The sequence below is a fragment of the Hemicordylus capensis genome, chromosome 11 (genome assembly GCF_027244095.1).
Source record: "Hemicordylus capensis ecotype Gifberg chromosome 11, rHemCap1.1.pri, whole genome shotgun sequence".
NCBI classification, from domain to species: domain Eukaryota; kingdom Metazoa; phylum Chordata; class Lepidosauria; order Squamata; family Cordylidae; genus Hemicordylus; species Hemicordylus capensis.
Window position 1 is genome coordinate 6116562 of NC_069667.1, and position 14893 is coordinate 6131454.

The 14893-nt window shown below is 46.6% G+C and overlaps 1 protein-coding gene across 4 annotated transcripts in view; it reads right to left on the bottom strand.

Moving 5' to 3' along the window:
- COL4A5 (collagen type IV alpha 5 chain) overlaps positions 1-14893 on the bottom strand; it is a 132864-nt gene that overhangs the window by 16578 nt on the left and 101393 nt on the right. For 3 of the 4 annotated variants that reach the window (XR_008311641.1, XM_053273942.1, XM_053273943.1), the window contains 6 exons: positions 12765-12904; positions 10590-10716; positions 10019-10099; positions 8453-8551; positions 8095-8145; positions 7734-7919 (listed from right to left, as the gene is read on the bottom strand). Coding sequence is in view for 3 of the 4 variants with exons in the window: in XM_053273942.1 (XP_053129917.1) it covers positions 7734-7919; positions 8095-8145; positions 8453-8551; positions 10019-10099; positions 10590-10716; positions 12765-12904 (684 nt within the window). In the remaining variant the exon portion in view is untranslated. Of the gene's footprint in view, positions 1-7733; positions 7920-8094; positions 8146-8452; positions 8552-10018; positions 10100-10518; positions 10531-10589; positions 10717-12764; positions 12905-14893 lie in introns of those variants that run through there. The other variant, XM_053273945.1, reaches the window with a different exon arrangement.

Genomic DNA, 14893 nt, shown 5'->3' on the forward strand with positions numbered 1-14893 from the left:
ATAAAAGTTATACAAAAATAGGTTATACATTCATAACTTAAAGATGTGGTACAGGACAAAAGATATAGTTATATAAAGCTGATATTGCTGACATATGTATAGCTGATACATTTTAATACAAAACTAACAAATTGGGGGTCTCTTCTGGAGCCTTCTGAAATGTTCTCCTTGCTAATACTATTACAAAATTCTATTAATTTTGTTATTAATGTTCTACTAATGAACCTTTAGCCCCCTAATACCTCCTTAAAGGCTTAAGATTAACCCATGTCCTATTGATATTCAATAATTTAAAAAACCTCCGGTTTAAGATGAGAGTTAAGATGCATTTACATTTTAATTCGTGCTCTAAAAAGCATGGAAATTCTACGTTAAGCTGCCCATCTTAACTCCTGTGCCATATAAGCTGGAAAGACTTTGTACAGTGTGGCATATGATTGGGGAAGCAGCACCTCTTGAACATCTGCTTGGATGCTTCCCTCCACAGCCCAATGGCCCGCTGAAAGACAAGGCAAAGTGTGGAGGCATGGAACCCCATTTCTAAAGCCAGCATCATATGCCAGACTGAAAAAAGGGCTTCCCGGGGAACAGGGGTGGTTGTGGTGGTGTGGCCAGCACAGCAGCGCAGACCTGAGAGGAGTGAGTGGCCATCAGCTGGAGGAGCAGGTTGATTTGGCCCCAAGGGCAGAGTGGTGAAGCGGCCACCATACTGGTTGTGGGCAGAGCTATGGGCACCGTGACTTCAAGAGTACTACTGCATAGACTCTTCTTTTGTTGTAAGTGAAAAAGATGATGGGTTTTTTGGGGGGGGAGGGGAGGTTGCCTTGAAAAAAAAATATATGGCACTTTTATATATATTCTCTAGCAAAGAAGCTAATGATTTAACCTATTCAAAGGGACTGCAAAATCAATTAAACATGACTTCTTCAGTCCAAAAAAACTTCGCCCACACTTTAAACCCGTTCAATAGAGAACAACTTTAAACTGCTCTATCGAAGCCTTTTTTCATTTGATCTTCATCAAATTTGCAGGGGAGGTGTCTCTTGTCACCTAGCCGATGTGTGCTGATGGTCAGGCAGATTGGACAAAGGGTTTTGATTTTATAAGCAACAGGATGTTTGGAACCTATAACAGTGGAATGCTGAAAACACTCTTCATCTTAACTATACTGGCGCTATTGAGCCAGTATAATGAAAAAATAAAATCCCTACCCACAAAGCACATCTGGGTAATTAATATAATTCAGCAGAATCCATGCCAGTGGAAAAGCTGTTTTGGAAGAAAAACCTGGGTCTGATTCAGGATATAATAAGCCATCACTCCTGTTCAGTACAAGCAAGTGCAGGATTAATCACAGTCCTTAAAAATAATGCCAGCACAACAGTAAACATTACATTTTTTTAAAAAAACCAATGCAGTGTATCAAGGCAAACTGACCAAGTTAAGAATCTAACCTGGAGGACCTGGAAGGGTCAGAGATCACCAAAGCCCAATGTTCGATGTTAGGAAGAACCCAGACACCACACAGTGCAAAATAAGATTTACTCGTTAGAAGTAGCACAAATGAGATATTGACACTCAACAGCGAACCCATTTCATCATCACAGTTTGGAGCAAACAAGCATGCAAAGGAAGAATGCCGCCCGCCCCCGAACCTCAATATGCAGATATATATCTATAATGGGGTGTGTGTGTGTGTGTGTGTGTGTGTGTGTGTGTGTGTGTGTATAGTTTCCCCTAGCACTTAGGCTGCTAGGACCAATCAATTCTATCCAAACTTGGTTATTGTTTTAGTTTTAACCGGACTGTCTGGGGCTTGCTATCTATTCGTTCCAAAGATGTGTCCTGTTTCAACCATTTCACTGGTTGCAGAAGGGATTCTCCCAGTTGATGCCTTTATAAAGAGCAATCCGAGTTCTCTCCGCTTTTATGTATCTGTCTTTTGGCAACAGAATGGTTTAGAAATTGGAGAAGCCTGCATTCAAGGGGGCTCTTACCTACACCCACTTTTAAACTTTCTGCATTCACAAATGTCACTTTCCCTCTTTGCCATTACTGAGCCCTTCTGCCGATTTTAAAGCTGCACAGCATCTAGCTCAGTGATCGTCATTATTTTTCAAGTGGGGACCACTTTGCCAAAAGACCCTTCAGTGTAGGAGCCTTTTCCCTCTATGCTGACCACTGCACAGGACTGTGTTTTTCTCAGTACTGGGAGGGCCTTTCTTAAGAGCTCTAGGAGGAGAGAGCTGGAAGGGGTGACACTTCCCAGCATGCCGTATACCCTTCCAAGACAAGAGGGCTCTTTTTGCCTTAAAGGGGCCTCTGCCCCAGCCCTGGGCAAAGTGCAGAACTGCCCAGTGAGGACGGTCACCTCCACCTGGTGCCAAGGGAACTCTGCAGAGTCTTCAGCTTTGGCCAAAGCCTCACACCAGTGAATATAAATTTCAAGTTGCTTCTGTTGGAAGATTTTTATTTATTTTTAATAATTCATATAATGCAGATACTGTATACTATCCTGCCTTGCCTATTCCAGGAAAATGACTGGGTAGGAATTCAGTGATTCCTCAGTGTAGACCAAATAATCTATTTGCATTGCAGTGAAATGATTAAAAAGAATGAACATATTCCGTGCAACATACTTATAAACCAGGGAGTGTGTACACACACACACACACACACACACACACACACACACACACACACCAGTTTTATCTCACTTGCTTTCTCTCTACATTCTTTGCATGGCATACTATATTACTGCTAAACAAAAAGACAAGGCAAATATCAAGACTTCTCTATAATGTATGTTTTGCTATGATTTACATCATCAAAAAATTCAATGGCTGGTTGGAAGCACGAAGAACCCAAAGAGATCTTGCCATTTCTAGAAGTAATGTGGGGTTAACAGCAGACTAAGCATAAAACAAGTCCACACTGCTCTGAATTTTGCCCACTGGTTTTTTTTTTAAAAAAAAATTAAGTCATTTAGGGGGAAAATTAAGACTGTGGATTTAGGGAGTGACATGAGCTTCTTATAGTAATTCAACATTTAGAAGTTGATTGGGTTGTAGGCATAAAGGTGTGGCTTCTTAAAAGTCATCATAGCAAAACATTTAAGGCTTCATCCTAAATCATATGCGTATGCCAAGTCGTTCCTGTTCTATGGAAAGAGATTTAAATGATCATTACTAGGTCTGGCTAACATAACGCTAGAAAAGACACGTTCACTGATATCAGGACACGGCTATGGGAAAAACCTTCCTTATTCTTTTGGAAATAAACATGCCTTAGCAAACTCCCTGCCCTGCGCCCCTGGCAAATCAGATCAGCTATAGCAGAGGTGCCCAATTTCAGCCCCCCAGCTGTGTTTGGACTACAACTCCCATCATCCCTGATTAGGGCTACTGTGGCTGGGGGCTATGGGAGTTGTAGTCCAACAGCCAGGGGGCCAGTGCAGCCCTGAACTATAGACCTCTGTCAACTGAGCAAAGAGAAACCGTTTAAAGTGGTGATTCTCTTATATTTAGCAGGAGGAGAGCAACTGGCCCTATCCATCCCCAGCACAGCATCCCTCCAGTGGCTGTTGCTGGTGTCTACCTTATGTTTCTTTTTAGATTGTGAACCATTTGGGGACAGGGGACCATCTTATTTATGTATTATTTTCTATGTAAACCACTTTGAGAACTTTGGTTGAAGAGCAGTATATAAATATTCATAGTAGTAGTAGTAGTAGTAGTAATAGATGCAAAGAAAGTCTGCACAAGATGCACAGTGTCTAATGCAGGGCTATGCAATTGCAGCTTTCCAGCTGTTTTTGGACTGCAGCTCCCAGCATCCCCAGCGGCCAACAGTCAGGTGATGATGGGAATTGTAGGTCAACATTTTGCTCTTCAAAATGGGAGCTACTATATGGAGTCTGTCAGGGCTCCATTCTGTCACCGATACTTTTTAACATACTTTTTAACATCTAAATGAAACAACTGGGTGCGGTCATCAGGGGATTTGGTTCTGGGTGTTATCAATATGCTGATGACACTCAAGTTGATGTCTCCTTGACATCAATATCAGGAAATGGCATTAGCCCCTTAAATGCCTGACTACAGGAAGTAATGGGCTGGATGAGGGATAATAAACTGAAGCTGAATCCAAGGAAGATGGAGGTGCTCATTGTTGTGGGACGTAATTTGCAAGATGGGATAGAACTTCCTGTTCTGGACGAGGTTACACTCCCCCAGAAAGAACAGAGCTTGGGAGTGCTCTTGGACCCAGGTCTCACCCTGATGCTTCAGGTTGAGGTTGTGGCCAGGAGTGCTTTTTACCAGCTGTGATTGGTTCAACAACTCTGCCCATTTCTTGAGGAAAATGACCTGAAAACAGTGGTGCACCAGCTGGTAGGGCTGCTTTTGTACGTAGTTCAGAAACTTCAGTTAGTTCAAAATACAGCAGCCAGATTGGTCTGTGGAGTATCCCAAAGAGACCGTATTCTGCCTGTTCTTAAACAGTTGCACTGGCTGCCGATATGTTTCCAGGCAAAGTCCAAAGTGCTGATTATGACCTTTAAAGCCCTGAAAGGCTCAGGTCCAAGTTACCTGAGATCACCTTTCTCTACAAGATCCCTACCACTCATTAAGATAACTAGGAGGGATCCATCTTTGGGTGCCACCAAAGCATCTGGTGGCGACCTGGGATTGGGCCTTCTCAGTTGTCGCCTCAAGGTTGTGGAACATGCTCCCCATTGATATAAGAGGATTGTCATCCTTGGAGGCATTCAGGAGAGCCTTAAAGACCCATCTCTGTAGTCTGGCTTTTAAGGACGTTAAGTTTTCATTGTAATTTTAATCTGCTTTTAATTGGTTTTTGATTGTAATTTTAATCTGCTTTTAATTGGTTTTTTATTTTGATTGTTGTTGTTGTTGTTGTTGTTATTATTATTATTAGTTAAACCACCCTGAGCCACTTTAGGAAGGGCAGTAAATTAAATTAAATTAAAATTAGATAAAATTAAGTAGTTGCAGGAGGGCTGAAGTTGAGTAGCCCTGGTCTAATAGTTAAGCCGGGGTTTTCAAACTTGGGTTCCCAACAGTGCTCCTGTAATGGGGATTCTCAGATGACTACAACTCTCTTCATCCCTGGCCAGGGGTCACTGCAGTTGAGGATGATGGGTATTATAGTCAACAACATCTGGGAATCCCTGTTAGAGGGAATACTGGTGCTCAGATACTGGATTGCATACCCCCAGCCACAATAGCCTTAAATTCTGTGTTTAGTTAAAAGACTAGAGGGGTTGTGACCACTGTTAAGAACATAGGAACCTGCCATATACTGAGTCAGACCATAGGTCCATCTACCTCAGTATCGTCTACACAGACTGGCAGCGGCTTATCCAAGATTGCAGGCAGGAATCTCTCTCAGCCCTATCCTGCAGATGCCAGTGAGGGAACTTGAAACCTTCTGCTCTTCCCAGAGCGGCTCCATCCCGTAAGGGAATATCTTCCAGTGCTCACACATCTGTTGTGACAGCTGCCCAAGCCCCAAGAATAACCTCAGCTGCCGACTTTTGAGGGTGGTTCACAAGCAAACTCCTGCATTTTGTCACACTTCCTTACTGCAGCTTCTAATGCTACCACAAATTTGAGGTTTATGACTTGGCATACTCATCGTACAGACTGGTACATTTGCTTTAATCAAATGAGTACCCATTCAAGTTCATGCAAAGTTATGACACTGGAGTTAATGGGCTAACCTGTGGAACCTGGAAGGAGGGGATCAATAGTTCATCAAGGCCATCATTAGAAGGGTAAGGGAAGGGGGAAACATCAACATGGTTAGATATGTCAACAAACTAAACATCTTCATGGTCACCCATCTAAAAGTCCTTTTCAGACATCATGCATCCACCAAACTATTATGACACATGGCGAGCTTCTAAAACAATTCAGCTCTTTATAGTTATCACCATTTTTGACGACGTGGCCATTTAGGAGTCCTCACATCCAAGCAAGTCCATGACCAGACAGAAGGGGACTCCCTTTGAAGTCAAATGAATGTGTCACATTCCGATGCCAACAAGGACAATCAAGCTCAACAGGTATCCAATGCATTCATTAAGGCCTTGGAAGGAATTTTCCTTTGATCAGAGAGAAGTCTGCTTTTGTGATTAACTGCATAATAGTGTCATTTCATCAACTGCAGCCCATTTTGAGGGACTCAGATGTGGACTGCCTTGAAGAGCAATAATAGTTTGGTCTACCCACCCAGGGACATGCATGATGGAGTGAGACGAATGCTCCTCGTTGCCCAGGGCATGCAACGCAAAGATAAAAAGGACACACCTCTGAGCAGTTACTGGTGTTTTCTCATTACCATTAGCTGATGCAATAGTTTCTCCTCCTAAATACGAAACCGTTTGGGTTAGACCAGGAGTTCTCAAACTTGGGTCCCCAGATGTTGATGGACTACAACTCCCATCATGGGGAGTTGTATGGGGATGCTGGGAGTTGTAGTCCAACAACGTCTGGAGACCCAAGTTTGAGAACTCCTGGGTTAGATGCCACTTCACTAGCACAGAAGTCTGCATTTACTCCAGGAAACACACTGCAAAAATTTAAGCCAGGGTGATACAAATCCTGCACCATGGGAAATGGAATTTTGAGACCACAGAAACATGCCCATTCGCTGAGATTGTCTTCTGAGGTGATCTTCTCCAAGTATCCCTCACTCTGAGATTCTACCAGATTTTGCCCATAAAGGCTAGAAACTTGCTGAATTTTCCACACCAAACTAAATTTTATGTTTGTGTGCTGCTGTTACCAATGATTAAATTAGTGGCACGTCCTTATTGCACTAGCAATAATTAACTAATTAATTAATTAATTAATTAGCAAGACAGTTAATTAATTAACTAGCAAGACACAGAATAGGCACAGACCTGTGGCCAATATAAATAAAATCGTATCACAGGTGACAGTCACAGTGACAACGAAGCCATGGCTCAGCTGACCCACTTTGTTAATTTTAACACAGAAGTTGGAGGACATGAAAAGCACCGTGAAGGCTCACTGCGATTTCAGAAATGTTTCAGCCCCAATACAGATTTTGTCAGATGCCCAATATCTGCTCAGCGGTGTTTGCCCACGATGCAAATTATCATTTCCAGAATTAGTGCAACGGAGGGACGGGAACCAAGATGCGGGATGAAAGGATGAAGATGGAATGATGGTGCACTGAATCCGTCGGAGCCGTGGGACGTGCTGGATGCGCAAACACGACGTGAAGATGAATGAAAACATTATCCAATTTGATCATGCTGTGCTGCTAAGATGGATTGGCTTTCCATGGGTCCTGAGGGGTGGTGTTTATGATTACGCTTTGTGCACACAATGGTGCCAGGACGCAGGCAGATTGGCAGATGCTATTAAAGCCGACAAGGTGCCCGGCTGGATGATTGCTGTGATGACATGCGAAGGCCATCTCAAGTTGGCAAAAGGCACTGAATTTTGCTGCCAGGCTATCAGTGGGCGTGATTTTTGGTCTCTCTCTTGATACTGTTACTTTCAGGTAACCACAATGAATTATGGGTACCCAGAAGACATCAAGACAACGTTTTGCCATGTCAACCAAATCATAAAGAGGTACTGAAAAGGGCTGATCAGAAATTCAGTCCAGTCTAATAGCCTGCTGGCAAAATTAAGTTACTGGCGACATGTTGGCATATTGCTCATTTGCTCTCTTACCTGGTCTCCCTGGTATTCCTGGCGGCCCTGGGCTACCTTTAGGACCTTCTGAAGGTGCCCCAGGCAGTCCTGGAGGGCCTGGTGGACCTTGAAGGCCAGGAAACCCCTGGACACCTGTCTCCCCTTTCAGACCAGGGGATCCTGGAGGCCCCGGGGGTCCAAGCAAGCCTGAGTCACCCTTTTGACCTGTTTTAAAAACACAAGACACATATTGACTGATGTTGCAAGTGCCTCAAATCTCCATTTTGATTATAAAACAAAGGCATATGATTGGGAGTTTCTGGCTGTATTGTATCCAGAAATCAGGCCAGTCCACCACTCTTCTGACACGGATAAAGGGAAAAAATAAATAAAACTTTGCCTGATAGTCCTGGCAGTCCTGGAGGTCCGGGGCGCCCAAAGCCTGGTTGACCTGAAAAAGAAACCACCACACACAGGTTAATAGATCTGCGTACTGCCTGCCAACAAAGCTGAAACTGGCACAACTCTCATCTTACGTTACCCCCCTATAGGGAGAGGGGAATTACACATAAAAGGGAATACGAATACAAATACGACAAATATTTATATACCACTTTTCAACAACAGTCTCCAAAGCGGTTTACATAGATATAAACAAATAAATGAAGATGGATCTCTGTCGCCAAAGGGCTCACAATCTAAAACAGACACACAAGACGGACACCAGCAATGGCCACTGGAGGATAAAAGTGCCTCACCTGGTTCCCCCTTTTGCCCAGATGGCCCAGGTATGCCGTCCCGGCCGGGCTGCCCTTTTTCCCCCGGAAGGCCTGGAGATCCGGGGCGCCCAACATCACCTAACAGAAGAAGAACAGAGCATATGACTAAAAGCGGCTTTTCTGACTGCCTGTTCTCTGTCCTCTGTCCAGTCGGGCAATTCAACATGAAGACTGGAGGATTTCCTTACTGCTTTACATACACAACTATAACCCCAACTTAAAAGGGTGTAAATGCTCCACTCTCACACACACTTTCTCTAGGCAGCAGTGCCAAGAGGGACGCCAGTGACTGACTGCACACAGACACACCCACACCGTGCATTCTAGGACAGGGGTTCCCATCCTGCGGTCCTCCCGATGTTGCTGAACCACAACTCCCATCATCCCCAGCCACAATCAATTGTCGCTGGGGGGTGATGGGAGTTGTAGTTCAGCCACATCGGGAGGGCCACAGGTTGGGGACCACTATTCTAGAACATTTATAGGCAGCAGTGGCTCATCCTAAAGAGCCGGGGGGCGGGGGAGCGCACCCAGAGATGCAGCCGCTTCTGGTTCCCGGCAGCCTGGTTGTGCTTCTTTCATCCATCCCACTCTGCCCCATGTTAAGGAGGGCCAGCCTGCAGGCAGCACAGCTTTCCTTAACATGGGGCAGGATGAGAGAAAGGGGTGCAATCTGGCTGCCGGAAACCATACATGGCTAAGCCCCCACCTCCACCCCCAGCTCATTAGGACAAACTGCTGCTGTTCACAGGCAAGCTATATTAATTTCCACAGTATTTTTTTTTTAACCAAACTCCCATCCAGGAGCGAGAGAAAAAGAAAGCATCACACAAGTCTTTATTTCTGCAGAAATCCCTGCATTGCACCTTTCCTAATCACTAATCAAGACGTAACAGATCAGAGCCTGCACTTCAAGAGGATTCAAAGAAGCTAAAAGAACAAGTCTAGAAATAGACAAAAACTACCTGGGCTGGGCGCAGAGCATCTGCACCTCTTGTTTGCCGGCCCGACACCGCTGCCTGGCTGCCTTCTTCTTCGCCTGCCCGGGATTGCCTTCTTCCTCTTCCCTGCCTGCCACCCATCTTCTTCTTTTCTGATGCCCACCTGGCTGCCCACCCCCACCTCCATTTTCTGGCTGCCCACTGGCCGGCCATTAAACTGCCCGCCGGTCATGGCCCCCGCCCACCCACGGTTTTCTTCAGCCAGCCAGTGGGCCAGCCGCTGCTATATTCTTCCTCTCGCCCATCCCTATAGTTATTGGCAGCTGCTTGCAAACTCCCACAAGAGCTGCCATGCATGGGATCAGCAACTGGGAAGAGCAGAAGGTTCCAAGTTCCCTCCCTGGCAGCATTTCCAAGATAGGGCTGAGAGAGATTCCTGCCTGAAACCTTGCAGAAGACGCTGCCTGTCTGTGATGACAATACTGAACAAGATAGACCAAGGGTCTGACTCAGTATATGGCAGCTTCCTATGTTCCTATGACAGGTAAGTCTAAGAGAAATATATAAAAAGATGGTTGATAGATTTTACCCCTTTTACACATACCTTGAGGTCCAGGTGATCCTGGGACACCAGGCATCCCTGGAGGTCCATCAAGACCTTTTGGTCCTGAAATACCCGGTGGACCTGTGAAAGCAGTGACAACTTCAGCACATATCGCCCAAACTGCAGGATGCAGCAGAAATTGTTGCACCTAGTACGTTACAACCCAGACCCAGAAATGGCAGAAATATTGAAGAACACCCACCCCTGCACACGTGTGTGTGTGTGTGTATGCACACACACTCATGCGCGCGCGCGCGCGCGCGCGCACACACACACACACACACACACACACACACACACACACACACACACTTTGCATATTATGAGATCTGGGGAAACCAGACAATAAAATAGAACAGAATGTCAGGTTGAAGGACATCCATCAGAATTTGAGCTGAGACCCATCTAAATTATAAAACCGTATCATCATGTATGTAATAGTCTGAGAAACACATCATGCTGGTCAATAAAAGGAAGAAGAAAGTAGGTAGAAACATTACCTGTTTCAGAGGCTAAAGCATGACAGCATGGAGAAAAAGAAACAAGAAAAAAATTAGGTGGGGGAAATTACCTGGGAATCCAGGGAGGCCAGGTTCGCCTTTCGCACCTGAATTTCCAGGCAAACCAGGCAACCCAGAAGTGCCAGGAGAACCTTTAATACCAGGACCCCCTGGGTATCCAGGCAAACCAGCATCACCCTGCGGAGGGGAAATAAGATCAGGAAAGGGTTTATACTTGGTTGAATCAAGACCCACAAGGACCAGCAGCAGAGGCAACTGGATCACAGAGGCCTTGGAATATCCTTATCCACCAGTAACTCCTTTTGTGGCTGCTGAGGCTGGAAGGGGCAGTGCCAACAGCCAAATTCTGTTTTTGGAATTTACTTTTCCATGGCTCTCTATTCTTTTCTCTGTAATGTTGTGCATTATTTCTGCTGTTAAGTGCTATCCATAAAGACGCTAGGCCCATTCACACGTTATGTACGATGTACACAGGTACAGTCATTCCCAGGTCATGAACACAGGTCCAGAAGTCCATTTCCTATCCGCAGCTGTGCATTTGAAGGGACTGTATCCTGGTTCACTTTTAAAAGGAACACAGGTACAGTCATTCACACAAACACATGTACGAGTGTACAGACATCTATCTGTACACTCATACGGCATAATGTCTGAATCGGGCTTTTGTGATGGATTCCCCCCCCCCCCCGATGTTGTATGGCACTTTGAGAAGCCATCTTGGGTGAAAGCAGTCTATGTACGGATGCTGTAAACATCCATTCACTTTGTGGGCTGGAGTCCACTTCATCAGATACATCCTCTGTTGGCACTATGTACATATGGGTACAGGATGAAAGAAAAGGTAAACAGTGGGTCCAAAGGGCTATAAAATGCAAGTGGTGATCTGGAACAGGTGCATGGAGTTTGCCTTCAGTGGAACAGCAGGTAGGACTTATATTGATTGACAGTATAGCCAGCATAGCGTAGTGGACCGGGAAGATCCGAGTTCAAATCCCCAAACTGACTGGGTGACTTCAGGCCAGTCATGGATCTCTCAACCTAACCTACCTCACAGGGTTGTTGTGAGGCTAAACATAACCTCTGAGCTCCTTGGAGGAAGAGCCGAATATAAATGTAAAAATAAAATAAAATAAAAATAAAGAAAATAAGTTCCTTGCTCCTGGGGAGTTGAGGCCTTACCTCCAGTTCCACTGGTACAGGGCACTATTCACACCATTCACACAATCAGCATGGGAGCTTCCACAGGAACATAAGAGGCTACCTTATACTGAGTCATTAGTCCATCTAGCTCAGTGTTGCCTACACTGCCTGGCAGCGTCTCTCCGAGGTTTTGGGCAGGGGTCTGTCCTACCCTACCTGGAGATGCTGCCAGGGAGTGGATCTGTGACCCTCTGCATGCAAGTCCTATGGTGGACTAGTGTCCAGACATCCTAAAATAAATGACAGGGAATGTCCTCTGAAATGTACTGGTTCCTTTGAAATGGGCATGGAATGCCTTGAATTTCCAAATGCATTCCTAGAGCCATTTGGAAGGACCATGCATTTGAGTGGGCATTCTGTCATCCATTTTAGTACATTTTCCCTAGAGTCTATATGATCAGATGCATGGTGTCAGCCTAGTGGACTAGGAGCATAGGAAGCTGCCTTATACCGAGTCAGACCACTGATTTATTTAGCTCAGAATTGTCTACACTGACTGGCAGCAGCCCTCCAAGATTTCGGGCAGGAGTCTCTCCCAGCCCTATCCGAAGATGCTGCCAGGGAGTGAACCTGGAACCATCTACAGGTGCTCTTCCACTGAGCTACGGCCCCATCCTCTAAGGGGAACATCTTGCAGCAGATAGCGCTCACGTATAACAACCCATCCAAATTCAAAGACAACACCTGCTTAGCAAAGGAGACCATTCAAGTTCGCTACTTTAAGTGGCGCAGCGGGGAAATGCTCGACTAACAAGCAGAAGGCTGCTGGTTCGAATCCCTGCTGGTACTGTACTATATCAGGCAGCAGCGATCTAGGAAGATGCTGAAATGCATCATCTCCTACTGCATGGGAGGAGGCAATGGTCAACCCCTCCTGTATTCTACCCAAAGAAAACCACAGGGCTCTGTGGGCGCCAGGAGTCGAAACCGACTTGACAGCACACTTTAGCTTTACCACAAGACTAGCTTAAATCCCCAATGAAGCCTAGATGCACTTTACTGGAAAGAATATTTGGAGAGTGTACCTTAGGGCCAGGGGGGCCTGGAATACCAATGTCCGAAAGGCCTGGATCACCTTTCTCCCCCTTCGGTCCAGGAATTCCAGGAGATCCAGGCTGCCCAGGATGTCCTCCTATGCCTTGCAGACCTTCGACACCTGGGGGACCTGCCCAGAATATGAAGAAGAAAAGTTCTGCAGCGGCTCGTAAAAGCTGACATGGTTCCAAGGAGACCAGAAGGAAACCGTAAGCAATGCATTCGCAGAAACCATGAATTTAAGAAGCAGAAGGAAGACGTAGCAACAGCTACATTATCAAGAGAATCGATCGTCACAACAATGAATATGAGTTTTTAAAGCCCTGCTGATATGGATAGGTTTGTTGCTCCGATATGTGAAGTCGCTTCCTCATCATACGCTTCTGGATATTTGTGCAGAGTCATCCTATGCATGCATGCTTACTTGGAAGTAAGTCCTACCAGGTTCAATGGCACTTACGAGGGATGTGCACAAACCAGTTCGCTGCCTCCTTTGGGAAGTTCCAAACCAGTCTGGCAGGGAGCGGTTCCCTTAAAAAGCAGGTAAGTCGGTACTTATCTGGTTGTGGCTGTACCAAAGCCCAAAGGTTGCTCTATCAAAGGCCGCATGCGGCTGCTAGTGATGTGCAAACAGGTTCGACGTCGAACCGGTTTGGTTCGACTGTTTGGGGTCAAACTGAACCACCCTGTTTGGTCTGACCCCAGACCGAACTCCCCCCCCCCGGCCATTCAGGGGCATCGCGTGTATGTGTGTGTGTGGGTCCTGGGGGGTTTCCCCTCCCCCCACCGGCCTCCTTGCCTCCCAAACCGGCCCATTTGGCCGGCTCTTCAGCCCATTCGGGCCTTCCCCCTCCGGCATGGTGGCCATCTTGGCGGCCGCTGCGCCTGTGCAATTGGCCTCTGTGTGACCTGGGTCGTGCCCAGGCCATGCAGAGGCCAAACAGGCTGGTTTGGGAGGAAAGGAGGCTGGTGGGGGGAGGGGGAACCCCCATGGGCCACCTCCTGCCACCTAGACCAAGTCTCCCAGAGGGGGTAAGTTCTAAAAATATACATATATATATTAATTTCTTTTAAATAGCGCGAACACCTCCCAGAATGAACCGGCCAAGTCCAATTCAGACCGAACTGGGTCAGCCGGTTCCGTGCACACCCTAACGCCGGCACGCGCATGGCCACAGCCGCACGGGGCCTTTGGTCGAGCAAGCGCTGTGCCTGGAAAAACGGTGGGGCAGCAACGGAGCAGGTAAGGATCTGCTTACTTGCTTTTCAAGAGAACCGCTTCCTGCACCGGCCACACCTGCACGAGTTGTTTGTACACATCACTTGTGCTTACACCCCAAACAAATGCGATAGGACTGAAGCCTTAGTCGTTTTTTAAAAAAACGATCTTCTCCTGCAGTAGCCTGGGATGATCTGGTGGTAGCCCCCTATCAACTCTAAGCGTGGCTTTTTGGCTAATGGTTTATTCGGCCTGGGTAAAAGATCCAGCCCAAGCGGAATGCTCTGCATAGTCGCCCGCCTTGGCAGCAGGTGGGGGTGGCCATTCTCACAGGGCAGTGCTGCACTTTTGCCCAGTGCCGGTGGGGCTCCTTGGAGGGGGAAATGGAGCCCCCGAGCCCCGGCACCATCTTGGAAAGCAGGCAGCACAGAGCGCTGGCAAGAAGGCTCGGCGACTCTTCAAGGGCCTCCCAGAACTGGGGAAACGCATCAGCACAGGCAGGAAATGGCTCCCACCCTGGAGGGCTTGTCTTTTGCCAAAGTGGCAAAGAACGGGCCACTTGAAAAACAGTGAGGATCATTGGCACCTCTTCAATGAACAAGGACCAGCTTCATTCCCAAAAGCGTGCCGCAGTCTTCAATGCACGACATAGAAAAGATGTTTTAATTGAAAAGATTTATCAGCAGCTTCAAGTTAATATTTATTAGCCCAGCTTTTGCGATGCAGCCCCAGCGCTTGGAGAATCGACCTTTTCTGCCCCATCCAAACACAGCCACTCCTGTCGATAGGAAGAGGCATTCATCCCAGGCTGGGGGTGCTGCTCATCATGCTTACAGTCCACCCCCCCCCCCCCACCGGCTTCTGCAACACAGACAGCTACAGAACCATGCAGCTCATCCC